This window comes from Hemicordylus capensis, chromosome 2, assembly GCF_027244095.1.
Source record: "Hemicordylus capensis ecotype Gifberg chromosome 2, rHemCap1.1.pri, whole genome shotgun sequence".
Taxonomy (NCBI): Eukaryota; Metazoa; Chordata; class Lepidosauria; order Squamata; family Cordylidae; genus Hemicordylus; species Hemicordylus capensis.
The window spans coordinates 164,387,671-164,412,916 of NC_069658.1; the positions used below are offsets into that span (position 1 = coordinate 164,387,671).

General features: G+C 47.3%; 1 protein-coding gene across 10 annotated transcripts; it reads left to right on the forward strand.

The window, feature by feature from the left end:
- Positions 1-1,971: 1,971 nt before the first annotated feature.
- MLF2 (myeloid leukemia factor 2) lies at positions 1,972-24,998 on the forward strand. Of its 10 annotated transcripts, XM_053290810.1 has the most exons (10): positions 1,972-2,086; positions 3,663-4,134; positions 5,988-6,060; positions 6,191-6,317; positions 12,047-12,082; positions 15,268-15,321; positions 21,973-22,098; positions 22,705-22,864; positions 22,954-23,194; positions 24,338-24,998. In XM_053290810.1, exons 2-9 carry the CDS (start codon positions 3,816-3,818, stop codon positions 23,130-23,132), a joined length of 1,074 nt encoding a protein of 357 aa, XP_053146785.1. In that variant the 5' UTR covers positions 1,972-2,086; positions 3,663-3,815; the 3' UTR covers positions 23,133-23,194; positions 24,338-24,998. The 10 variants fall into 10 exon arrangements, with proteins under 10 accessions (XP_053146785.1, XP_053146795.1, XP_053146786.1 ...); XM_053290820.1 differs by lacking the exon at positions 3,663-4,134 and having other exon boundaries at positions 2,068-2,086; XM_053290814.1 differs by lacking the exons at positions 1,972-2,086; positions 3,663-4,134 and adding an exon at positions 4,361-4,645.
- Positions 24,999-25,246: the final 248 nt, after the last annotated feature.

Sequence of the window (25,246 nt, forward strand, 5' to 3'; positions counted from 1 at the left end):
CTGTGGTTATCACCTTTAAAACCCTAAATAGCTTAAGACCATAAGTCCATATGAACTCGTCTGCTGAGTAGTCTAGTAGGGATGTGCATGGAACCAGGCCGGGTGGCTTGATGGTGGAGGGGTGTGTGTCGCACTTTAAGGGCGGGGGAGGGTGCACTTACCCCTCCCCCCCCGGCGGCAGCTGGTATTTCCCAAGTCCTACAGAGTGGCAGTGTACTTCCCTGCCGCCCCGTTTGCTCTTTGGCCGGAAGTGGCTGGAAGTAGCTGGAACGCGTGCGCCTGGTGGGCGCAAGTACGTGCTCGGTGCTCGCGACATAGTGCCTCCTCCTGGCTGCCGGGCCAGGCCGGCCTGCCGCTGCCTCCTGTTCCTAGTGGCTGGCCTGGCCCAGCCCGGCCCACCACCTCCTGTTCCCAGCAGCCAGCCAGCCACCGCCTCCGTGTCCCTGTCCCTGGCGGTCAGCCCTTTCCGCCACTGCCATTGTCTCCCTGTCCCTGTCACTATCTCCCAAGCAGCTGCTCTCGCGAGAGCTGCCACACATGGGATTAGTGACGGGTATGCCTAGGAGAAATAAATATATAGAGGAGTCGTAGTTCTGAGGTACATTTGGTGAGGACATATGCGGTGACTAGTCACAGGGGCATCCTTAGGGGCATCATCCCCAAGCCCCCCTCCCCCAGTACCACGCCCAGGGAGATTCCAGTCTGGGATCTCCCTGTCCCCAGTACACGTAGACAGCGGGGCTGGCTGAGTTGGAGGCAGGGATTGTGCTCCGCCAGCAGTTGTAGGGGCACAAACATTTCCCACAGCTGCCAGCCTGTCTAGGGTTGCCATATCCTGGCTTTCCAAATCCAGGTGCCTAATTTGCATATTATGCAAATGAGCTTGAAAATAATTTTTGAGCAGAATAGTGGCTGAATGTTTTGCTCCATCACTCCGCTTCTACAAGGGCTAGAGCTTAGCTTTCTTCTTCTTCTTCTTTGAATGAAAGCTGAAATCTGGGCAAATCCGGGTGGGCTAAGCAATCTGGGTGAGATGCTTACAATCTGGGTGAAACCCGAAATTCCCGGGGGCATGGCAGCTCTAAGCCTGTCGCAGGGGCTGCCCTCCTACTCAGTGACCTGGGCCCCATGTGTGCTCTGCTTGGCAAACCAGAGTGTGCCATGGGGCTGGCTGAGTCAGAGGGTGGCTGTTACAGAGTTGGTGCGCGCTCTCACCCACTGTTGTGGTGGGAGCGAGCCATGCTCCAGCCAGCAGCAGTGGGAGGGGGAGATTCCACACAGGGATTTATGCACTACAGGGGCCCAGCTGCCACTCCTTCCCAGGGCCCCACACCTCCTCCCTTTGCCCTGCACCCCACACCCCCGCCAGGATGGCCCTGACTGATCCTTTCTGTTGCCATACCCTGAACAGTGTAACTCCCCTGCCAGGGAGGTGTGTCTGGCCCATTCCCTTTTCCCAGTGTTCTGCAGCTGGCTGAAGACTCTGCTTCTTGACCTGATGGCTGCCTAAATGCTCTTTTGCTTACCAACTCCTTATTGTTTGTTTTATCTGCTGCTTTCATTTATTACTTTTTAAATTATTATTTATTTATTTATTTATTATGTTATTTATTTAGCTCTGCTAATTGGGCAAAGAGGTACCTTTCAAAGTGGCAATTCTCTTTATATGTAGCAGGGAGAGAGCAACTGTCCCTGTGCAATCCCATCATAGCATCCAGGCGCGTAACAACGATCGGGCAAGGGGAGACAGTTGTCTGGGGGCCCCACTGCCTGGAGGGGCCCCCCAGAGGCACCTCACGTGACTCCCCATTGCCCCCTGCCCAGCCCCAAGGCCCCTCAGCCACTTGCCCTGTTTGCCGTCTCTCCAGCTTGTTCTCCTGGCCGGCAATGGAAACAGCAGGCAAGCTGCAAAGAGCTCCTTTTCTCCCGCCTCTCAGCTGATCGGCGGGTGGGCGGGGCTTCCACGGAGGTCTGGTGTAGGCCTCTGTGAAGCCTGAACTCGAGTAGGGCCCAAGCCAGCCAGGAAGGAGGAGGCAGCCAGAGTGGCCACCACTGTTCTCTGCAACAGAAGACCCCTTGCTGCCAGGTAGAGTGTGAACTCCTTTTTGTGGTTACCTTCCTTCCCCACCCCCCATATATAGGGATCTGCCTGCCATAGGACTTTGATATGGGGGGGAGGGACTGAGAAGTCTCTGAATATTTATTTTTAAACAGCTTGGAAAATTTGCTGGCTTAAAAAAAACTATCTAAAAGGCCTATAAGTGGCTTGTTTCATGGCAGAAAATTACAAAAACTTCTGGAAGAAACAGTGTTATATTTATTTTATTCATTCATTCATTCATTCATTTATAAATGCACTTATGTTCAAGTTGTTTTGCAACCCAGAAGGTCTGAGTGAGAACTGTGAAGCATGGCTTGTGCTTTTATTTTATTTTATTTTTCTTGTGTGTGAACTGCTCCCCAATAACTTGCAGGGACTTCAGCGTAAATCTGGCCAACATGTGAATGCAGCAGCTCTATTCCAGAGGAGATGTGTGTTAAAGGGCTTTAAAAGCCTCCTGTGAAAAACCTCCTGGAATCGAACTTGACTGAATTTGTTCAGAATTCTGAGAAAACAAACATAGGCTCACCCTGCATGGTTGAAAGTCTCCTTTGCTAATCTGCAGCGAGGGATCCATTTTAATCATTCATCTTTCTAGTGTGTTCTAGGCATTAAAAGTAAAACAAATGTATAGTACTCAATGTATATCACTATATATTGTGACGTGTGCGTGTGTGTATTCAGTGAAATGTATTTGCAGGCAGCATACTTATTTTGGAATATCAGACTTAAATCCTTGGGGGCCTGGGGTGTGCGGAGGCCCTGGACTTTGAGTGGGGGGGGCCCATTTTAAAATCTTGTCTCTGGGCCCATTCCAACCTTGCTACGCCCCTGATAGCATCCCTGTGTAGTGGCTGTTGCGGATCATGTCTTCTTTGAGCCCTTTTAGGACAAGGAACCCATCTCATTATTTTTCTACGTTAACCACTTTTAGAACTTTTGTTTTTGTTCAAAAAGTGTTTTATGAATATTTGTAATAATAAAACTTTTTTTCTTATGGTTTTCATTATATGCCACCTTGAACACTCCTTTTGGAATTGGAAAGTCAGGGAACGTGTTTTCCAATAAATAAATACTGTACATACAAAACAAACAAACAAACCACACACAAAAAGCACCCACCAAAAAACCTGAGCAGGCTGTTGAGATCAGAAGGCTCATAATGGTGCCTCCTGGAATGCAGGGATAACACCTCCTACTAAAGGGCAGGCTGTGACTCTCTTTCCTAGATACAGAATATGAATAGTGAAGCAAGGTGTCCCTGGCATTTTGGCTGCCCACCCCGGGGGTTGTCTCTATGGTTAGGCTGGCCCTGAGAGACCTCGACAGATTTACCTCGACAAATCACACAAATCTCATGAGAAATGTGTGATTAACTTTAACTAGATAAGGGGCAAATTCAGCAGAAACAAATTTAGCTGGGACATCTGGTGCAATCAACATGTATGGACACGAGAGCAGAAGTGCCTGTCTGTATCAGCTGCACATGAAACATGCAGTGGATAAAATGTACAACTGGGTGACGACTGTCTGGCTTCCACACTCTATCCCGCATTCTCAGCGTTCATAGGTGTGTTCAAAGAGCAGAGAGAAGCTCAAAGGCACTTTACAGCTGTGACATGGGAAACACGTCAACTCTCAACGCCGAAACCAGCGGCGGCGGCGGCAGCAGCTTTGCTTCTCGCAGACTCGGCGGACGCACTATTCTGGTTCTATGAGGGCGGAAGGACCTCTGCTGTTCACACGGGCGCACTGCAGCTTCGACAAGTACTGGCAACTCCTGCCATGGTCAGGAAGAGGGCATCCTCTCCCCAGTCAAAGGAATGAAGCCGAAGCTGTACCGCGGGCTACCATTTCCTTAGCATCAAAAGAACCTCGAGATTTTCTCCCAGGATTAAAATCCTCCACCTCGTGGACGTATTTATCTGTCTATAGCGCACACTCACTACATTTCGCCAAGCCCCTACCGAGGACGGCACGCTCTTCTCTTGAGATTAAAGCGAAGTGTAAACAAACGTCCTCCTGCACAAAAGGTACCCGTCCGCAAGACAACAACTCCCAAGCCCACTACAGCCATCACCATCACTACCCATTCGAACCAGCAATCTCTTTGGGGCAGGCGGGGCTTGGGCGTAGAGGCGGGGCTTGTGACATCACATCCTGCTCGGGCCTTGTTGTGGGCTTTCTTTGAAAAGGAAAAATATCCTTTTACTGCAAACAGGGTTCACAACAGTATTTGCATTTTCCAAAAAGGAGGGAAGGGTGGGTGGGGGTGCAATTTGATCTGCCTTTTCTGTGGCCGGTGGGTGGCTGGGGTGGCTGGTTGGGGTGGAGGATTGGAACAAAGAGGCTCTCCTTGCCTCTCCCCCCCAGCACCAGCATATTTGCAACAAAGAAGAACGTCTAGTGGGGGGAGGCAGGCAGGAAGGAAGAAAGGAAGGAAGGGATGCAGCATTAATCTTCCCCTTTAGGACTCGTGGCTGGAATAAATTCCGGGGGAGCCAGAAGGAGGAGACGCCAGCAACAAAGGATCTGGGCAGAGATGTGAGCAGCCTTGGGGAGTCCCGTGTGGGGCTTGGAGGCAGGGGGTGCGGCGACCCGGGGAAGGAGAGGTGGCCTGACAGCTTGCCAGGGGGAGGCGGCTAGTCCGCTGGCAGAGCCCGGTGCCCAGATTCTGCCCCCGGCTCCGGATCTGCGGCCTGGGGTAGCCTAGAGGCGGATGCACGTCCCGGAAAGGAAGATGCTGGTTTGGGAGAGAAGTTGGGCGATGCAGCAGGCCCGGGAGGGAGGCGGACGCGGGCCGGGAGAAAGAGGGTTGTGTAGACTAGAGACTGCCGGGCAAGCAGGTGTTGTTGATGCGATGTACCGTTATAAGCGGATTTCGGCGCTCTCGTTATGTCATGCTGTATTGAGAACACTTTATACGGCTGCTGTTGTGCCTTGATGTCCTGTCGTTTGACTGTCCTGGGCTGTCGCTATAGTCTGTGCTGCTAAATGTGGCAAGGCTGGCTGCATTCTGGTTAATTGTGGGTGCCAGAGTTGCTTTCAACTTTAGGAGTGGAAGGATTCGTGCCGTGGAGCTTTCTGGGGTGTTTTGGGTGTGTGTCTGTTGTTGGTTGTTGTTGTTGGTGGTGGTGGTGGTGGTGGTGGGACTTCTACTTAAGTATACTAGCTCCATAGATTTCCATCTGCCCCGGGAAGGTGCTAAGGATTTGTAGAGCAAACCAGAGGTCTAGGGCCTGAGGGCTTGGGTGATGCTGCTGGGAAGAAACGGTGGGTTGGTGTGGAGCTGTCTAGATTTCCCCTCTCCCTATCATAACATGACCAGGGTTTGTTACTTCTCTCATTTGAAATGGATGGTTGATACACCACACTAGAGTGACCAGAGGCAAAGGAGGACAGTAGGATTTCCACAGTTAGGTACTCCAGGGAGCTCTGTCAGATGCAGCTTGTCCAGGTAGCCACACCTGCTGTGGTTCTCTCATCTGCATGGGGGTATTAAAGAGACAGGAGCCCTTTCCTTCTTTGCACCCTATTGCCCTGACACATGCGGTGTGGTAGACACTGAAGCTTGGTGCAAGGACAGTTGATGCTGAGCATATGTTTCTTTCTGTCTCTCAGCATCCCTTGGAGGTCTGCCTCCTTGTTTGCTTCTTTAAGGGGGAAGTCCGCAGCAGCTGGAGGATGGTATTTATTCAGGAAGTGCTGAATGTTGGGCTAGGCACTGCATGTGGTTGCTGTGGGACATGGACAGCAAAGTGTGGTATGCAGTTAAGTATGGATGGGAGGGTTGGATGGGAAGCAGGAAGAATAGGGCCACATGGGAAGGGAGACTAGCCTGAACCTAGCTTTATATCTCATACTTCTTCCTTTCCCTTGTGGGTAGCCCACTCTGCACTTGAGGGAATTATGTTCCGGTTCATGAGAGATGGAGAACCAGAGGATCCAATGTTTGTGATGTGAGTACAGCCCTCCAAATTCCCTTGCCTCTTGAGAGGGAAGGAGCCAAGCAAGAGACTTGTTTGCTGGTTAGGGTTGGTGTGGGCTGCTTGGAGATCTAACTCTCATGTGCATCTCCTCCTCCTTCAGGGACCCTCTTGCCATTCATCATCAGCACGTGAACCGTGTGCTCTCAGGTGGCTTTGGTTACACCCCCTTCCTCAGCATTGGCAATGGCACCGTACCTGGAACTCGCCAGGCTAGCCGAAGAATGCAGGTAATGGAAGCCGGAGGGCTGTGAATAGGTCTGTTTTCTCTTTGGTATAAATGGGAGCAAGGAAACACAGGTGTGAGGGCTGCTGGCCCTCGGTCTAACCATCCTGCCACCAAAATAAGATCTTTAGCTTGTGTGACTGGTTCCACTCCTGGTCACTGAACCCTCTGTCTCTCAAAAACAATATCAAAACTCAGTAGTGTGGTAAATAAAATGGGCAGGTAGGCGTGAGGTGGGACTAAAACAACAGACAAAGACACCAGTGAAATAGTATAAAAACAAGAACAGGTTTACTAGAATAAAAGGTTGCAAGAATTTTTTTTTTTTAACCAAGTACAGGAACAAATAATGAAAAGTTTAGTTGGCAAGAGTACAAAATTCAAAATACAAAACAGGCTTGCTAGCCTTCTCTTTCAAGGCCTAGCAGGTTCCAGTAGGACCAGCTCCCTCACTGCTGCCTTCCCTAGCAGTTTCAGCCCAACCTGACCCTGCTGGTGTTCCAGCCTTCTGGCTCACACAACACTCAGCAGCACTCTATCTCTCTGACAGAACTCTTTCCCCACAGCGCCTCTCCTCCTGGCTGTTCAGCCCTCCCTTTTATCCAGTTCCAATCAGGGAGTTGCTTCCCTCAGGCAGCCAGAACCTTCCGTCTCTGCCTTGAGACAACCAGTCATAACACTTTGTAACTTTCCCTCCAAAACTCTGCAGCAGACAACTTTTACCTCAGACTTGGCTGTAAGAGGTTGCTACCTTTTAACCCCTGCAGAGCCTGGAGGGGACACAGAACTGAAGAAAAACAAACCATAAAACATAATGGGAAGGAGGCATTCCTTCACAGCAGCAACAGGTGATGCTTGCATTGGTCTCATATTCCTGTGTCATCTTTCAGAAGAAATTTAATGCTTTTGTGTGGCTGGAAGAACTCTCAGGGTATCCCCAAAATATGTATTAATATGGCCAAAGGAGACTTGCGAGATGTTGTGCTTCCCATTGTGGAAAGTAAGAAGACATATAGGAGTTGCAATGTTATTTGTTGGTTTTTTAAAAAATATTTAATAATAAATACATCTTCAGAGAGGTTCATGATAACATAAAATTCAAAAGTGTGCATGACCCATAAACTTACTCTAAAATAAGGCAAACAAGAAACAGCAAATAACTTCTTGTATTTTAAATGGTCAGGAGAATAAAACCATTTTAATTTGATGTCTCAGGATAGTAAAGTTGAGACCACCCAGAACTAGGGGTGTGCACGAAATGCATTTTGCATTGCGTTCTGAGTTTGGAACTGAATGCAACATGCGTGAAATGTTCTGCAGGAACCACCAGTCAAACCAGTTGTTCCGATGAGATGATCCTGTTCTGCCAGACCATTCTGAGTGCCATTTTGGCCTCCGTGCATGTACATCAGCCATTTGCTGTGCATGCACAGAGGCCAGAAAGAGTGCCATTTTGGAATACAAAATGGCACTCAGAATGATCAGAACATTCCGACTCAGAATGGGGTCGTTCTGTTCCAAGCTCAGTACAGGGCTCCTTTTTAGGCTGTTCTGTTCCGAGCTCGGAACATTTGAAATGTCCCATTTCAGAACGTTCTGCACATCTCTACCCAGAACTGTCAGAGTGTTGCACAAATTAGACATCACCAACCACCCCCTGACCTCTGAAGGTGGAGGTGTCTAGAGCAGTTACAACACAAGAACTACCTTGTTGGATCAGCCGCTATGCCTCTAGAAAGCCCATGTGCAAGAGATGAGGCCAGTGGCCTTCCCTTGTTTGACCCCAACATCTGCGGTATTCAGAAGTTTAATCACAGTTGATTTTGGAGATTCCATTTAGCTATTTTCCATGAAGTTGTGCATTCCTTTTAAAAACCGTCTAAGTTTTAATGGATATTGCCATGTCTTGTATGAATATATTTTGCAAACTTGATTTATAAAATGAGATCTAAGGGTGGGTCATGATAGAGGCTTATAACCTCTATCAGAGCCAGCGTGGTGTAGTGGTTAGAATGCTGGACTAGGACCGGTAAGACCCGAGTTCAAATCCCCATTCAGCCATGATACTGGCTGGGTGACTTTGAGCCAGTCACTTATCTCTCAGCCTAACCTACCTCACAGGGTTGTTGTGAAGAGAAACTTAAGTATGTAGTACACCGCTCAGGGCTCCTTGGAGGAAGAGCAGGATATAAAATGTAAATAAAAAAATAACGTTATGCATGGTTGTGTATAGTGAGAAGTTTTCCTCTCATAATATGGAGGCATCTAATGAAACTGTTTGGCAGGAGATTAAGAGGAGACAAAAAGAGGTACTACTTCACACATTAGTTGTGTGATTTATGGAACTTGCTGTTGCAGGACATGGTGAAAGCCACTAATTTTGATGGTTTCCATAGGGAATTAGTCAAATTCATGGAAGAAAGTTATATCCAGGGCTACTAGTCTGATAGCTATGCTACCTCTGAAGAGCAGCTGTTGTGGAACAATGGCAAGAGAGGGGTATTGTCTTCATCTCCTGCTTGTGGGCTCTCCAGGGGCATCTGGTGGGCCACTGTGGGAAACAAGATGCTAGACTAGATAGGCCCTTGGTTTGATCCAGTACTGCTCTTATGCTCTGAAGTTAATTATCTGATGTGTGAAGAATTCCTTCCTTTCTTTTGTCTATCTTCAACCTACTGCCAGCCAACTTAACTTAGTGACTGAATTCTGGTATTAATTGGGGGCAGTGGGGGACTTCACAACACTCATCAAGCTTTATCATTGTCCTGTGTAATAATCATTTTTTCTAAACCAAAATGCCCCAATTGCTAAGCATTTTTCCCTGCAATTTCATTGCAGGGAAAGTGCTCCAAGCTCTTGAGCATTTTAGTTGCCCTTCTCTGTACCTTTTTCCAGTGCTACAGTACAATTTCTGAGATAAGGCAGCCAGCATTGGACATAATTCAAATGTGGTTAAACCACAGGTATAGATTCTTTTCTCTCTCACTTCCTTTTGTAGTAATTTCTGACATCTTGAATATATGAAGATGCCTTTACCAAGTCAGATAATGGCTCCACCTAGCCCAGTATTGGTCACATTGGTGGCTCTGCAAAGTCTTTCCCACTCCTCCTTCCTAAAGTCCTTTTAACTGGGATCTGAACCTGGGACTTCTGTATGCAAAACGTATGCCATACCACTGAGATCTTGAAAATCTCTCCTCAACAGTGTCCCCTCTAAGATGTGTTCGTGCACTCAAGTTTTTTGATGTCCACTCCAGTTAATTTTAGATGCCACTTGGGTTGAATCAAGAAGGCCTCATTCTGAATGTATGTGCGTGCACTGCCTTGATATTGCCACGATACTGCCACCCAGAACAAAACTCATTCTGCACATGGATGAAAAAAAGTAGAGGGAATACTGCTCCTCACTACTGTAGCATGCTGACAATGCAATCCTAAGCATGTTTACTTGGAAGTAAATCCCAGTGTGTTTCATGGGATTTACTCCTCTTTGTGTAATAGGATTGCAGCCCTAATTGATGCTTTAACGGTGCTTTCCAGTTTGACCTCAGCCAGGGCGTGTCTTGGGAAGCTGTATCCAATTCACTCCATCTGTGTTTACATAAAATCCAGATTTTTGTTCTTGGTCCTATTCTGCAACAATTTGTGCTTACCTTCTTTTTCTGTTGCTTATTCATCCAGTTTAGAGAGATCTCGGAACTTTTCACAGTCTGTTTGGGATTTCATCATCCTGAATAACTTGGCTTCATCTGCAAAGCTGTCTGTTTCACTTCCTGGAGGAGAGGGGGAGGAGAGAATAGTTAACTTCCCTCCATTGCAAAAACTGTTCTGTTTCTCCCTTCCTGTTTTTTATCCATTTGCCAGTGTAGACAACTACCTATCCGCTTATCACACATTGCTAAGTTCTTTGGGAGCTTTTTATGATAGACTTTTGTCAACAGCTTTTTCAAAGTCCAAGTCTGTAATATCAACTGGATTTCCCCTTTCAGGGTTGTAAACATTCAAAAGAATTCTAAAAAGTTGAAGCAAGCCTTCTTTGCAGATGCCATACAGATTCTTCTTCAGCAAGACTTGTTCTTCTCTGAGAAGTAATAATGCTTTCCACCAATTTTGCATGGGGCAAAAGTTATGTCAGGCTTTTAACTTCCTGGAATCCTCTAGATTCTCTTTAAAAATTGGTATTGCATTAGCTACTTTCCAGTCCTCTGTTGAAGTGGTTGATTTTAGTGATAGGTTACATAGTTAACTATCAACAAATTTTGTTTTTTTAAACATTCTTCCAGCTCTAGTACATTGTTACTTAATGTCTCAATTGGTTATAAAACTTTACCCTTTGTATTTTAACGTAGTTTTTCAAATGCTCTCCCTAAAATTAATGATTCAGGGGCATATGTGTGTATCTCAACATATTCTGCAGTGAAAACTGGTCCTAGGATTCATTTAGCTACCATGATATTTCTCTGTCTTTCTTCAGCTCACCTCTATCTTTTTCTCCCAGTCATACAGTAACTTTGCCTGCCTTCCTGCTTCTATTGTATTTAAATGGTTTTCTAAACAACTTTTAGCTATTTGTTTCTCACTTATTTGTTTTTCCTATTAATTGACATATGTTCTGCCAGCATTTGACCACAATCTAACAAAGTTTAAGCCTATGTATCTCATTGAACTCACAGTGTTCCCTGTAACAGAGAATCTCAGATGTTGCAGACTACAACTTCCAGCATGCCCAGCCAAAGACCATTGCAGTTGAGCATCCTGGAAGTTATAATAATTCCCTGTTACAGAACACTGCTTACATATCTGTGGTTGATTGGGGCCTTTTTGCTTCTTCATTTAGCCAAGATGTCTTAAAAGCCTTCTTCCCCTTTTTTATAGTCTTCTTGACTTTGACCACCCAGAACAAAACTCATTCTGCTGGTATCTTTGGGGGACTTGTTTGTGACCTTTCTAATCTGCAAGTTATATTTGATTTGTGCTTTCTATGTGGCTTTAGTTAATGCATAGTTACTTGGCTGTAAGGCCCATTGAACTTGATAGTAGGGATGTGCACGGTCTGAAGGCTGGGGAAGGGGATAACTTTAAGGGCGGGTGGGAGGGTGCTCTTATCCCTCCCACCATGTTTCTCCCACCGGTGCTGTATATTCAGATGGTCTGGCAGGGTGGCAGCGTACCTCCCTGCCACCCTGTTGCTTCCTTGGACTGGTAGTTTCCGGTGTGCACGTCATATGACATGCACGCACAGCGGGATCTTCTGGTCACTTCCAATCTGAGGAAGCAACGGGGTGGCAGGGAGGTATGCTCCTGCCCCGTTGCCATTTGAATTTACAGAGCTGGTGGGGAAAACGTGGCGGGAGGGGTAAGAGCACCCTCCCCCACCCTTAAAGTTACCCACTACTCCGCCTTCAAACTGGCTTGAATGCCAGTCCATGGAACTGGTTTGACGCTCCTAGAATGGAGCACTGAACGGTTCTGTGCACATCCCTACTTGATGCTTGGGAATAGGTTTGCATAGATTTATAGTGAAAAGTTTTGCCTCTTTAATGCAAATCTGGGTCATGATAATCAATTGGAGGATAGTTGATGTCATAGGATATCTTTTGCTTTCTTCAGTCTCTTAGCAGAATACTGAACCCTTTTGTCCTTTCTGTGCTCCAGAACATGGGCATGTTAGATAAGATGTTTATTGCAGAAGGATAAATTCTAATTACTTTTTGTGCTTCCATCCTTTTATAGGCAGGAACTGTTTCACCCTTTGGGATGCTAGGAATGGTAAGCTCTAATATTTGTCTCTCTGCATATACCTCCCTCCTTAAGTGCTGTTCTCAAGTTCTTCTCCTCTGGGTAACATCCCAGATTTCTTCTGTTGTGGAGTAGAAATTACTTTATTCTGAAATGATTAAAATAATGAGGACTGAAAATTCCCTCATGGGAAGGGAGAATCTAATGGCTTACACTCTAGTTCTGAGAGGAGAGCTGCCATGATAACAGGGAGTAGGAGTTTCCTTTTTACTGTCTCTTTCACGACAAAGGTATATGCTTCTCAGGATAAATAATTTAAGATTTGAACGTTAGGATTCAGGGATTTGAACTTTGCTGTTTTGAGAGACTTCTGGGGTGCAGAGCAGGGCAGCTGTGAGAAAAGGGCAGGTTGCTTGGTCTGATAATTAGAGCATCTAATTAGGTTAATCGGAGGGTGGGGGTGGGGTGTAATCAGCTCTCTTGTCTTAAAGGCACGTGCCAGATCCAACTGGCACTTGGGAAAACCATCACAAACATAAGCAGGGAGGGAAGAGATTCTCAGGGGTCCACAAATGTTGACCAGGCATATTAGCCAAGTTCCTGCAGGGAACTTGGGAGAGGGAAATCCCCAATGCTGTGCTGTGGAGCAGGCAGAAGCAGCAAGTTTTTCAAGCAGAATACACAGAAATAGGGAGAGAGGAGGAGGGGTGTCCTTTGTGATATAGAGCACAGGGGCCCTTGGAGCTAGCTAGTGGAATTGTAGGGGACTGGAAATACTTTTGACCATGGATATTTAGTTGCAGCTGCTTGGTGCCAGAGTTCTGAATAAACGGAATATGGTGCAGGTCTTGTGGTGACTTTGATATTCCTGTAATGAGGATAAGGGATCATGAATGTAAATGTGGATTTTTGCAAAAACTTCAATTGGGATCAGCATTTCAAACATTTCTCCCTACTTGTTGCCATTCAGTGGGGTGCTCCCCCACCGTCTCCATCCACTAGGAGGCAGGTTCTTTCAAAGAAAGACTGGACTGAGAGTTGGACTAAGAGGCATCTCTCACTTCATTCCTAGAGCCAGTCTGTCTTCTCCCCAGTTATTAGATGCAGGTTCTTGGATTAGTTACCATTGTAATGTATTTTTTTTTATTTAGGATTTCTCCCACTATTCTTTCACTGCATGTCTGTGTCAGGGCCATCCCTAGTGGGATGCGGGGCTGGGAGCGAATCGTCATGTGCGGGGCCCCCTTAACATTTCATATCATTACAGAATTATACTGATTGCTGACATACAGTGTAAATAGTGTGAGTGAGGTTTTTGGACGCATCCAACCAACTTGGATATACAATGCATTTCTAAAGAAATAAAAACAAAAAACACAACACATGCTTCACAGTTCTCAGGCCTTCTGGGTTGCAAATCGACTCAAGCATAGTGCATTCATAAATAAATAAATACATATTATATATTGTTTGTTCCAGAAGTATTTGTAATTTTCTGCCATGAAACAAGCCACTTATAGGACTTTTTGGATGGGTGTTCTTGTGTTTTGTTTTGTTTTAAAAACAACTTGTCCAATCCACTTCAATTTTAATATACATATTCCTCCCACCCTGCCCTACATTTCTGCTCAGTACCAAAGCCCTATGGCAAGCCAATCTCTAAATATTCAAGGGCAGAGGGAGATAACTCCATTACTAAGGCTGGGCAGAGGGTCTGCAGAGAGCTCTGGTGCTGGACACCCTGCCTGCCTGCCTGCCTGCTTGCTTCTTTCCTGAGCTTCAGGCTTCAGGGAGGCCTTTAATGGAGATCTCTCTGGAAGCCCTGCCCACCCGCCAAACAGCTGAGAAGCAGGGGGAGAGGGAGCTCTAGCAGTTTGCGTGGGAGTCTTTCAGGCTGCACACAGACACAAAAGATTGGCTCTGGCTGGGCTGTGGGGAAAGATAAATGGCTGGGACTGGGAGAGAGAGGGCAGGCTGCACCCCACCCTAAGGATGGCCCTGGTCTGTGTGTAAGGTAACAATCTTAGTTCGCTTTGGTTCGCTATAAATGGGGAACAAAGCCCAGTGTGCTTTAGTGAGAGTGCTTGAACTTAGAGCAGGGAGACCTGGTTCAAATCTCTACCCAGCCATAAAGCTCTTGGGCTGACCTGGGGCCATTCGCTATCTCTGGGGCCATTCGCACAGGATGATTGAGGATAAAAGGCTGTGTAGGGACGGTACCGTATATATTGCTGTGAAGAAGCAGTCCTCCAGTGGATAAGGCCACTAGCTAGATTCCTCTTTTGTCTGTTCTGGTACCTCAGACTGGTGGTGACGGGGTTTACCCTTGCCCTCCTCCTCCTCCTCAGTGTGTCTCCGCCTGTCAGCCTTGCTGTTCTCCAGGAGCCAAGGCTGCCCCTCTAGACATGTCCGTTTCATCCCCAGCAACTTCCTGCTCTGAGCTAAAATAACCCCATACACCCACAGTAGGCTCTCAGGATACTATTATTTTATTTTATTTATTTATTTTATTACATTTTATATCCTGCTTTTCCTCCAAGGAGCCCAGAGCGGTACTACATACTTAAGTTTCTCCTCACAACAACAACCCTGTGAACTAGGTTAGAAGAGAGAAGTGACTGGCCCAGAGTCACCCAGCAAGTATCATGGCTGAATGGGGATTTGAACTCGGGTCTCCCCGGTCCTAGTCCAGCACTCTAACCACTACACCACGCTGGCTCCATGAGACTGAATCCTGCCTCTGTGAATCTTCTCCCCACTGGGGAGCCCAATGTAGCCACTAGTTTCTGTGGCTGCAGCCAGCCCTGAAGCATTGGGTAGAAGGCCACATCCTAGTGTGCTTCTGAATTGCATTTTCTGTGACCTTTTGGGATTGCCTGTCTGTTCATCTTCACCACAGGTAAGCTCCAGCCTTGGGTGTTGGAGTTCTGGGGGCTCATTCCCAACAATTGCCATGAGCACCTTGGAGGAAAGACTCTATACAAATGTGTTTTCTAAATGGGGAAGTGCTGTTATTTGGTTTTAATCCAAAATTAGTGTGCCTTCAGGTTTGGGGTATAGGGTATACATGAAACAGTTTTGTGCACTCATGAAAGCTTGACAACAGTCAAGCCTTTGTCGGGGGGATGGGCTGGAAGTCTAGGTTGTCTTGCTAAATTGCCATTTTGAGGTGTGTCTCTGCTGACTGTTCACTCTCTTCTCGACTCTCCATTTAGGCAGGTGGTTTTATGGACATGTTTGGCATGATGAATGACATGATTGGGAACATGGTAAGATCACTTTCTTTACATCACTCTTGCCCAATACCTCTGTTTTTCAGTATGCCCTCTAGGGCTGGCCCCCATTAGAGGGATGGTGGTGCTTTTAGGATTCTACTTCATCAGGCCAGAAGGAAGGGACTTGCAGGAGGTGGGAAGACAGTCTTTCCCCTCTTTGACAAGAAATGTGATTGTTGTCAAAGGAGAAGACTTGCACTCCTCTTTATTAAGGGCAGGACAATCCTCCAGGATGGTGATTCAATACCCCATGTTTTTGTTATGTTATATAAGGTAACATACAGATTTAAAAAACCAGCCTTTTAGCTATGGAGTACTTTATGGTGAGGGTCAGCTTCTTAAGTGGGGGCTTTGAGGTGTAGGAAAGCTGAATAGCCTCTGCCTGGACCAGCATCTGATGGGGTTGCAACCTGCAACAGAAATGCACGATTTTGCCCGAAGCTGGCTGGCTGTGCCATCTGTACTTCTGCCTTGAACAGAAACTCTTAACTGTTTGTGTTTACAGAGTTGTATGACATCTAAGCAGTGGAGACAGTATAACCATAGGTGTGCTTTTGCTGCCTTAGCGGCCAGATTTCCACCACTTCACAGCCATCCAGCACAGAAAGGCTTATGCCCAGGGCTCTGTGTGTGTGTGTGTGTGTGTGTGTGTGTGTGTGTGTGTGTGTGTAGCAATTCCACCAGAGTGCACAGGCAAGAGGTGAGGGGGCATGCCCTCTGTCCTGCTGTTTCTCCCCTGCAACTGGTACTCAGAGGCATCCTGCCTCTGAGGCTGGAGGTAGCCTATAGTCACCAGATTAGTAACCATTGATAGACCTGTTCTCCATGAATTTGTCTAAGCCCCTTTTAAAACCATCCAAGCTAGTGGCCATCACCACATAGATCATGTGCTGTGTGAAAAAGTACTTACTTTTTATTGGCCCCAAACTTCCTGGCCTTCAGTTTCATGGGATGACCCCTAGTTCTAGTGTTGTGAGAGAGGGAGATTTGTAAGGGCATAATAATTATTTATTTATTTATTTATTTATTTGATTTATATACCGCCCTTCTGAAATGGCTCAGGGCGGTTTACAATTAAAACAAAAAACATTAAAAACAAAACAGAGATACAAATATAAATACCAATTTAAAACAACTTAAAAAACAAACTATCAAAACAATTAAAACCCTGAAAACCAGGTGAACATTAAAACAATTAAAACTGATTAAAAATCCTGAAAGGCCAGGCCAAACAGATAGGTTTTAAGGGCTCTCTTGAAGGACAGTAAGGAATGAAGATTATGAATTTCCGTTGGGAGTGCATTCCACAGTCCAGGAGCAGCTACAGAGAAGGCCCGCCTCTGAGTCGCCACCAAACGAACCGGTGACAACTGGAGACGGACCTCCCCAGATGACCTTAACGTGCGGTGGGGATCATGTAAAAGAAGGCGCTCTCTAAGGTATCTTGGACCAAAACCATTCAGGGCTTTAAAGGTAATAACCAGCACTTTGTATTTTGCCCGGAAACATATTGGCAGCCAGTGTAACTGTTTTAAAACAAGCATTATATGGTCTCTCCGGGTTGCCCCAGAGACCAATCTGGCTGCTGCATTCTGAACTAACTGAAGTTTCCAGACTACGAACAAAGGCAGCCCCATGTAGAGCGCATTGCAATAGTCAAGCCGGGAGGTTACCAGCTGATGCACCACTGTTTTGAGGTCATCCTCTTTGAGGAATGGGCGCAGCTGTCGAATCGGCCGGAGCTGATAGAAAGCACTCCTGGCCATGGTCTCCACCTGAGATACCAGGGTGAGGCCTGGGTCCAGGAGTACTCCCAAGCTACGCACCTGCTCCTTCTGGGGGAATGTAACCCCATCCAGCACAGGGAGATCTAACTCACCCCTCAGATTCTGAGCCCCCACAATGAGCACCTCCGTCTTGCTTGGATTCAGCTTCAATTTGTTCTCCCTCATCCAGCCCATTACTGCCTGTAGGCAGGCATTTAGAGAATGAGTGCCATTTCCTGGGGATGAAAAGGAGAAGTAGATTTGGGTGTCATCAACATACTGATAACACCCAGCACCAAACCACCTGATGACCTCACCCAGCGGTTTCATGTAGATGTTAAAAAGCATTGGTGACAGAATGGAGCCCTGAGGGACTCCATATAACAGCTCCCGTTTTGAGGAGCAACTGTCACCAAGCTCCACCATCTGGAATCTACCCGAGAGATAGGAACTGAACCACTGCAAAGCAGTGCCCCCTATCCCCAACTCCCCCAGGCGATCTAGAAGGATACCATGGTTGATGGTATCGAACGCCGCCGAGAGATCCAGAAGAACCAGGAGAGTCACACTCCCTCTGTCGATTCCCCGGTACAGGTCATCCATCAGGCCGACCAAGGCTGTCTCAACTCCATAGCCCGTTCTAAAGCCACTTTGAAATGGGTCTAGATAATCAGTTTCCTCCAAGACTGCCTGGAGCTGGTTAGCCACCACCCTCTCGATTACCTTGCCCAACCAAGGGAGATTGGAGATTGGCCTGTAGCTGTCCATCGCTAAGGGGTCCAAGGAAGGCTTCTTTAAGAGTGGTCTAATCATTGCCTCCTTCAGGCAGGGGGGCACCCTACCCTCCCTCAGCGATGCATTTACGATATTAATTAGGCCATCTCCAACAATCTCCCTGCTAGATAGAAGCAGCCAAGTCGGGCAAGGATCCAGAGAACAGGTGGTAGGCCGCACCACCCCAAGCAGCTTGTCCACATCCTCAGGAGTCACAGATTGAAACTGATCCAATCTAATACTGCAAGAAGGATTGCTGGACACCTCCTCCATAGACCTTGCAGAAATAGTGGAGTCCAAGTCAGCCCAAATACAGGAGATCTTATTCGCAAAGAACCCATTAAAGGCATCACAGCAGATCAACCCCGGGGACTGATTGGAAGTAGAAGGAGGAGAAACCAAACTCCTCACAACCCGGGATAGCTCCGCCGAGCGTGAACCTGCAGCCGCAATGCGTGCAGACCAGAATCTCTTTTTCGCTGCGCACACTGCCACCGCATAAGCCTTCAAATGGGTCACGTGCTGAATCCTGTCAGATTCGAACCGAGTTCTCCTCCACTTGCGCTCTAGTCGCCTACCCAACCGCTTCAGCCCCCGCAGCTCCTCAGTATACCAAGGGGCCCTTTTTGCAACAGGTCGGAAGGGACGCTTAGGAGCAATCGTGTCTACTGCCCTGTTAGTGTTACTGCCCTGTTAGTGTTAGTGTTTTTTATTTTCAACCCCCTTCCTAATTATCCCTAGCATGAATTTTGCCTTTTTCACATCTGTCGTGCACTGTCGACACTTTCAACGAGCTGTCCACCATGACCCCAAGATCTCTCCTGGTCAGTCACCAACAGCTCAGAGCCCATCAGAGTATATGTGAAGTTGGGGTTTTTTGCCCCAATGTGCATCACTTTACACTTGCTTCCATTGAACCGCATTTGCTATTTTGTTGCCCACTTGCCCAGTTTGGAGAGATCCTTTTGGAGCTCCTCACCATCTTAATTGGATTTCACTACCCTAAAGAGTTTAATGTTATCTGCAAATCTGGCCACTTTGCTGCTTACCCCAACTTCTAGATCATTTCTGAACAAGTTAAAGAGCACTGGTCCCAGTACAGATCCCTGGGGGACCCCACTTCTTAATTCCTTCCATTGCGAAAATTTTCCATTTTCTGTTTCCTGTCCTTCAACCAGTTACTAATCCATACATGAACCTGTCCCCTTATCCCACGACTACAAAGTTTTCTCAAGAGCCTTTGGTGAGGAATTTTGTCAAAAGCTTTTTGGAAGTATATTGTGTCAACTGAATCACCTTTCTCCGCATGCCTTTTGACACTCTCAAAGAACTCCAAAAGGTTAGTGAGGCAAGAATTGCCCTTGCAGAAGCCATGCTAGTTCTCCTTCAGCAAGGCCTGTTCTTCTGTATGTTTAACAATTTTGTCTCTAAGGATGCTTTTCATCAGTTTACCCAGCACAGAAGTTAAACTAACTGGCCTGTAGTTTCCCAGATCCCCCCTGGATCCCATTTTGAAAATGGGAGTTAGATTAGCTACTTTCCAGTCCCCTTGTACAGAGCTTGATTGTAGAGACAAGTTACATATTTTTGCTAGGAGATCAGTTCCTTCAGAACTCTTGGATGGATCCCATCTGGCACTGGCGATTTTGTTAATTTTTAGGTTTTCAGACCATTTAGAACATCCTCTCTCATCACCTCAAATTGGTCCAGAGTGGGTATATGATCAGTATCCTCCACTGTGAAGAAAGATGCAAAGAACTCATTCAGCTTCTCTGCAGTCTCTTATCCTCCTTAATGATCCCTTTCATGCTCTCATCGTCTAAGAGTCCAACCACCTCCCTGGCAGGTTTTCTGCTTCCGATGTATTTGAAGAAGTTTTTGTTATTCCCCTTGACACTTCTAGCTATATGCTCCTCAAATTCTTTTTGCATCCCTTATTGTCTCCTTCCATTTTTCTTGCCAGAGGTTGGTTTTTTCCCCCTGGAGGAAGTCTTCTTTCCTTTTTATAGCGTCCCTGACTCTACTAGTTAGCCACACTGGTGTCCTCCTGAACTTGATGGTTCCTTTCCTCCTTCTTGACATACATTCCAACTGAATTTCTATTATTGTGATTTTAAGTAGATTCCATGCTTTTTGGAATAATTTGACCCTCCTGACTTGCCCTTTCAGCTTCTTTTTTTAGCAATTCCCTCATTTTTGAGAAGTTTCCACAGTCATTTAGCATGTCTAGAAATTCGGCCTCTGTCAATACCTGCACATGAATTTGCCCAGTCTATGTGAAGGTAATTGAAGTCCCCCATTATTACAGTTCTGTCTCTCTTTAATGCCTCTCTGATTTGCTTATCCGGGTCACTCTCAGTGTTTTGATCAGGAGGGTGATAGCATGCCCTTAGTAACACACTTCCTTTCAGTCCTTGTATTGTCACCCATAATGATTCTGTGGAGGACTCCAATCCTCATAGGTTTTCTAGCTTGTTGGATTCTATCCCTTCTTTAATATACAGTGCTACTGCATCCCCAGTCCTTCCTTCCCTGTCCTTTCTGTAGAGTTTGTATCCAGGAATAACGATGTCTCACCAGTGCTCACCATTCCAGGTTTCTGTCATGCCCACTATATCTCTGTTTTCATTAGCAACTAAGCACCCCCAACTCAGCCATCCTGACTCTGAAGCTTCTGGCATTGGTATATAAACACCTATATGCCGAGTCTCCTACCTGGTGTTGGCATGCGCTATCTCCCATTTGACCTTTTTGACCGTCTGTCATGTGCTTCCATCTGCTCGACTCTTGGTTCTACTCTGTCCCCTTCTGACTTATCTGAAACATTTACACCCTCACACCTTAGGGGATTTTGCTGGCCGAACCAGATACCACCCACTTCTTGTTGGCAATCCCCCAGACGTCATTTTAAAAGCTGCTCTGCGACCTTTTTAATGTTAAGTACAAGCAGTCTGGTTCCATCTTGGCTCCCATGGAGCCTGTCCCTTTTGTACAGGCTTTGCTTTCCCCAAAATGAATCCCAGTGTCTAACCAATCTAAACCCCTCCTCCTGGCACCACTGTTTCATCCACGCATTGAGACCTCTCAGCTCCGCCTGTCTCGCTGGCCCTGCGCTTGGAACAGGTAGCATTTCAGAGAACACTACTCTGGGATGTTTGGACTTCAGTATGCTATCTAGTCGCCTAAATTTGGCTTCCAGGACATCCCAACTGCATTCCCAACATCTTTGGTGCCCACGTGCACCACGACATAAGCACCTTTCTTATGAGGCAAGACTACAACACCTGGGGCTTTTTAGTTTAGAAAAAAAGACAACTGCGGGGAGACATGATAGAGGTCTATAAGGTCATGCATGGTGTGGAGAAAGTGGAGAGAGAGAGATTCTTTTCCCTCTCACACAACACTAGAACCAGGGGTCACTCCATGAAATTGATTGCCAGGAGGTCTAGGACCAACAAACGGAAGTACTTTTTCACACAACGTGTGATCCACTTGTGGAACTCTCTGCCACAGGATGTGGTGACAGCCAACAACCTGGATGTCTTTAAGAGGGGTTTGGATGACTTCATGGAGGAGAGGTCTATCAATGGCTACTAGTTGGAGGGCTGTGGGCCACCTCCAGCTTCAAGGGCAGGGTGCCTCTGAGTACCAGTTGTAGGGGAGTAACAGCAGGAGAGAGGGCACGCCCTCAACTCCTGTCTGTGGCTTCCAGCGGCATCTGGTGGGCCACTGTGTGAAACAGGATGCTGGACTAGATGGGCTTCCTTGGGCCTGATCCAGCAGGGCTGTTCTTAGGTTCTTATGACAGCTGACTCCTCCCCAGCACTGCCTGTCTAGATGCTGGGTGGCGCCCACAATCTAGGGGAGCATTCCCATCTGAGGTCTTGATGGGGACCTCAGGAAGACTTAATGTCCTCCTTCCCTGAGACCTTCATTCCCCCTGACAGCAGAGTTGCTGTCATTCTGGGAGCGGGATGCCCATATCACACCCCGAGGGTCTCATCCACACACCTCTCTGCAGGGTTTGCAGAGACAACGCTTTTAGCCTCTAGTGGGTGAATACAGTAAGATTGCTTACTTCCTTTGCTCTTTCACACGCTTCTAGGAACACATGACAAGTAGCACCAACTGCCAGACGTTTACCTCCTCAACTGTCATATCCTACTCAAACCTGGGGGATGCCCCCAAAGTCTATCAGGAGACCTCAGAGACGCGCTCTGCACCTGGCGGGGTAAGAGACGGTCCGACAGAGCAGAACAGGAAATAGACCCCGGGGTAGCTGGTTTCACTGGGTGTGCAAATGCTTTGGGCTCAACAAGGACCGACAGAAATAGTCCAGACTGTCTTGAGATGGGGCTTATTTCTTGGAATGGGGTGATGTAGAGCAATGGACAGTGACTATTCAGGTTAAATACTATGAAGTTTGAGGCAGATTTGTAGGTTTCTGGTCAGGCAAAACTGAAGAGTCTTTGGGAAGACATAGGAACACACTGTATATCAAGTCAGACCATTGGTCCACCTAGCTCGGTATCGTCTACACTGACTGGCAGCAACTCTCCACAAAGTTTCAGGCAGGAGGGCTCTCCCAGCCCTACCTGGAGATGCCAGGGAGGGAACCTGGGACCTTCTGCATGCCAAGCAGCTGCTGTACTAATGAGCTGCAGCCCCATCCCCTGAGGGATGTTACAGCAGACAGCACTTGCGTGTGGTCACCCATCCAATGGTGAGTGAACCCTGTCTAGCAAAGGGAGCAACTCATGCTTGCTACTGCAAGATCTGGCTTAATCAAGCAGCCTTTTTACCCAACCCTAGTGATGACTTGTTCTCCTACCCCTAGATCCGGGAAACAAGACGAACAGTGCGAGACTCGGACAGTGGCCTGGAACAGATGTCAATTGGGCACCACATCCGGGAACGTGCACACATCATGCAGCGTTCACGCAATCACCGCACGGGTGACCAGGAGGAGAGGCAAGACTACATCAACCTGGACGAGAGTGAGTGTTCCCTACAGCCCCTCCCTTTCCTTGGGGCAGTCCACCCCAACTCACCCACTCAGTTGCCTCCTCCCCCTTCCTGCTTTCAGGTGATGCAGCTGCATTCGATGATGAGTGGAGGCGAGAGACATCCCGCTTCCGGACGCAGAGAGGGCTGGATTACCGGCGTCACGAGGGGAGCAATGGCCGTAGGGCTGAGGGGACTCGTCTTGCTATTCAGGGACCCGAGGAGTCTCCAACCAGACAGTCGCGCCGGTACGACTGGTGAATCCAGAGCAGACTTAAGGGGGGGTGTGATGCAGTCACCCCCAAATCTACCTTCATGATCTTGTAAGTCTTAACAGTTGCTCCTTGCATGCACACTGTGCCTGGTGCATACTTCCCCAGCCTCTTGTTTTCTCCCTACACTTCTCCGATGAAGCAATAGAGTCTTGTGACTCCTTAAAGGCTAATACATATATTGTGAACTATGGTCCATGGAAGTCATGAATAGGCAGGACACCGGCGTTAATGGAAGGACGACTGCTCTTTGGGGTGGAGAGGAGGAGGCGGTTTGTATGGAAAAACTTCTTTAAAAACTAATAAAGCATTTTTTAAAAAAAAAAACACCCACCATGGGATACATGATTCATCTGGTAGCTCCTACTGTAGTTCTGTTTCTGAAACCAAGCAGGCTGCGGATTATGTGAGGAATGTGCATGGACTGTTCTTTGCAATTCAGACCAAAATGCTGGCTCGGCTTGGTCAACCGAGCCAGCTCGAACTGGTTCGGCGGTTCAAGGGCCTATGCTTGTAAAGGGGAATCCTTGAAAAGGCTTCTAAAGGGCCCGGGCGGTGCGGGGGAGACACGCAAAAGGGCACCTTTAAAAGTAGATGGAAGGGGCTTACCAGTCTGGCTGTGGTAGTGGTGCCGCCACTCCTCGAAGGCCCCCCTGGCCCAGACCCAGTGTGCAAGCGGCGCTCCACCCCCCCAGTAGCCTGCGTACGGCGGCACAGGCCTAGAACTGACCTGGCCTCCACACATGCAGAGGTTCCAGTGGCTGAAGATACTTAGCTGTATTCAAAACGGGATTTAGTAGGAGCTGACTGAGTTCTCACGGGTGGAGGTGGGGACGTATGCCTGGGTAGTGCCACTTCAGAATGCAGGTGAAGGTACATGTGATGGAATGCTTCTCCATACATACAAACAAACCAACCCCTTCACACAGAAGAGAGATGGCAGGGAGAAGAATTCTAGCATACCTTCTTCCTGATATGCTAACTGTGTGCAGGAATTCCTTTTTTTAAAAAGTTCCATCATGTGAGCCCTACCTCCAGCCTGGAATAACACAGTCTTGCACATTTCCTGCCCCAGTCTCTCAGGAATTTTGCCCTGGATCTGCCATTTTTCTTGTTCCCTCTTCCCTCTTGCATTTCCTTGCTGTTCACTTTCTGATTTCTGTTTCTCTCTCCTCTTCCCACCTTTCTGCTCAGGTACAGACAGTGAAACTCTGATGGCGAAGCCCCTGCAGAAATCACCTGGACCTTCCTCAAGTTGAATACTAGCCTCCTGCCCCTCTTAAGAATTAAATTAAGTGACTAACGCTCTGCACAGTTGCCCTCCTTGCATAGAGCAACTGGCCAAGGGGAATATGAGGGACTTTGTCCATGAATGAGTGACACACCCCTTTTACTTTGTTCTTTTTCCTCTAACTCCTCCCTGCCCGTCCTTGAGCTCCCCTACCTGCTCCCTCCCCTTAGTGTTTTTTGGGGGATGCAGGAGTGATCTCCTTGAGTTCTTGCCATCCCCTCTGTATCTCCTGCTCCAAGTTTGGCTGGTTCTGGAATTTGTATTTAATACACCCACCCAAGTGGCAACCGTGTAAGAAAATCGGTTGACCTGCTATTAGTTTCAAGCACTTGGAAAATAACTTTTAGTCACCTTTGCTCTTGGCTTGCCTGCCTGCCTGCCTGCCTGCCCTGGAAATGGGGTATGTATAAAAGGGTGCAAAGAATCGGGTGAGGTGTGGACAAACCAAACAGGCCCTACCTCTCCCCCCAATCCAGTTGGCTCCCCATCTTATCAAATTTGATTTTGTGAAACTTGTAACTAGATGTTCTGAGTTGAATAAAGAAATGGAACCTGTAAAGCAAATGGAGTTGGCTTCTGTCTCAATCTTTGCCTGTCTTTGAGCTCTTGGATCCAGAGAGACACTTGGCTTTGTGCAGTGCTGTTTGCTTAGAACCCCTGGCCTCAAAGTCTGTGCCTTCCCTCCTGAACCAGTCAGCCTGACAAGCTGTGTGTGTGGTTAGTTTTATTAAAAATCTTTCCCCTTTCTTCCTAACATGCGAGGCTATTTGCAAGATGGAAACCTTAACAGAACAAACGTAGCTCTAAATCCC

Bases quoted from the DNA above. Each gene is read 5' to 3' on its own strand.
- MLF2 (XM_053290810.1), top strand. From the start codon at position 3,816: ATGAGGGCGGAAGGACCTCTGCTGTTCACACGGGCGCACTGCAGCTTC. The intron at 12,083-15,267 runs GTAAGCTCTAAT...CTCTCCATTTAG, and splicing joins CCTTTGGGATGCTAGGAATG to GCAGGTGGTTTTATGGACAT. The intron at 22,099-22,704 runs GTAAGAGACGGT...TCCTACCCCTAG, and splicing joins CGCGCTCTGCACCTGGCGGG to ATCCGGGAAACAAGACGAAC.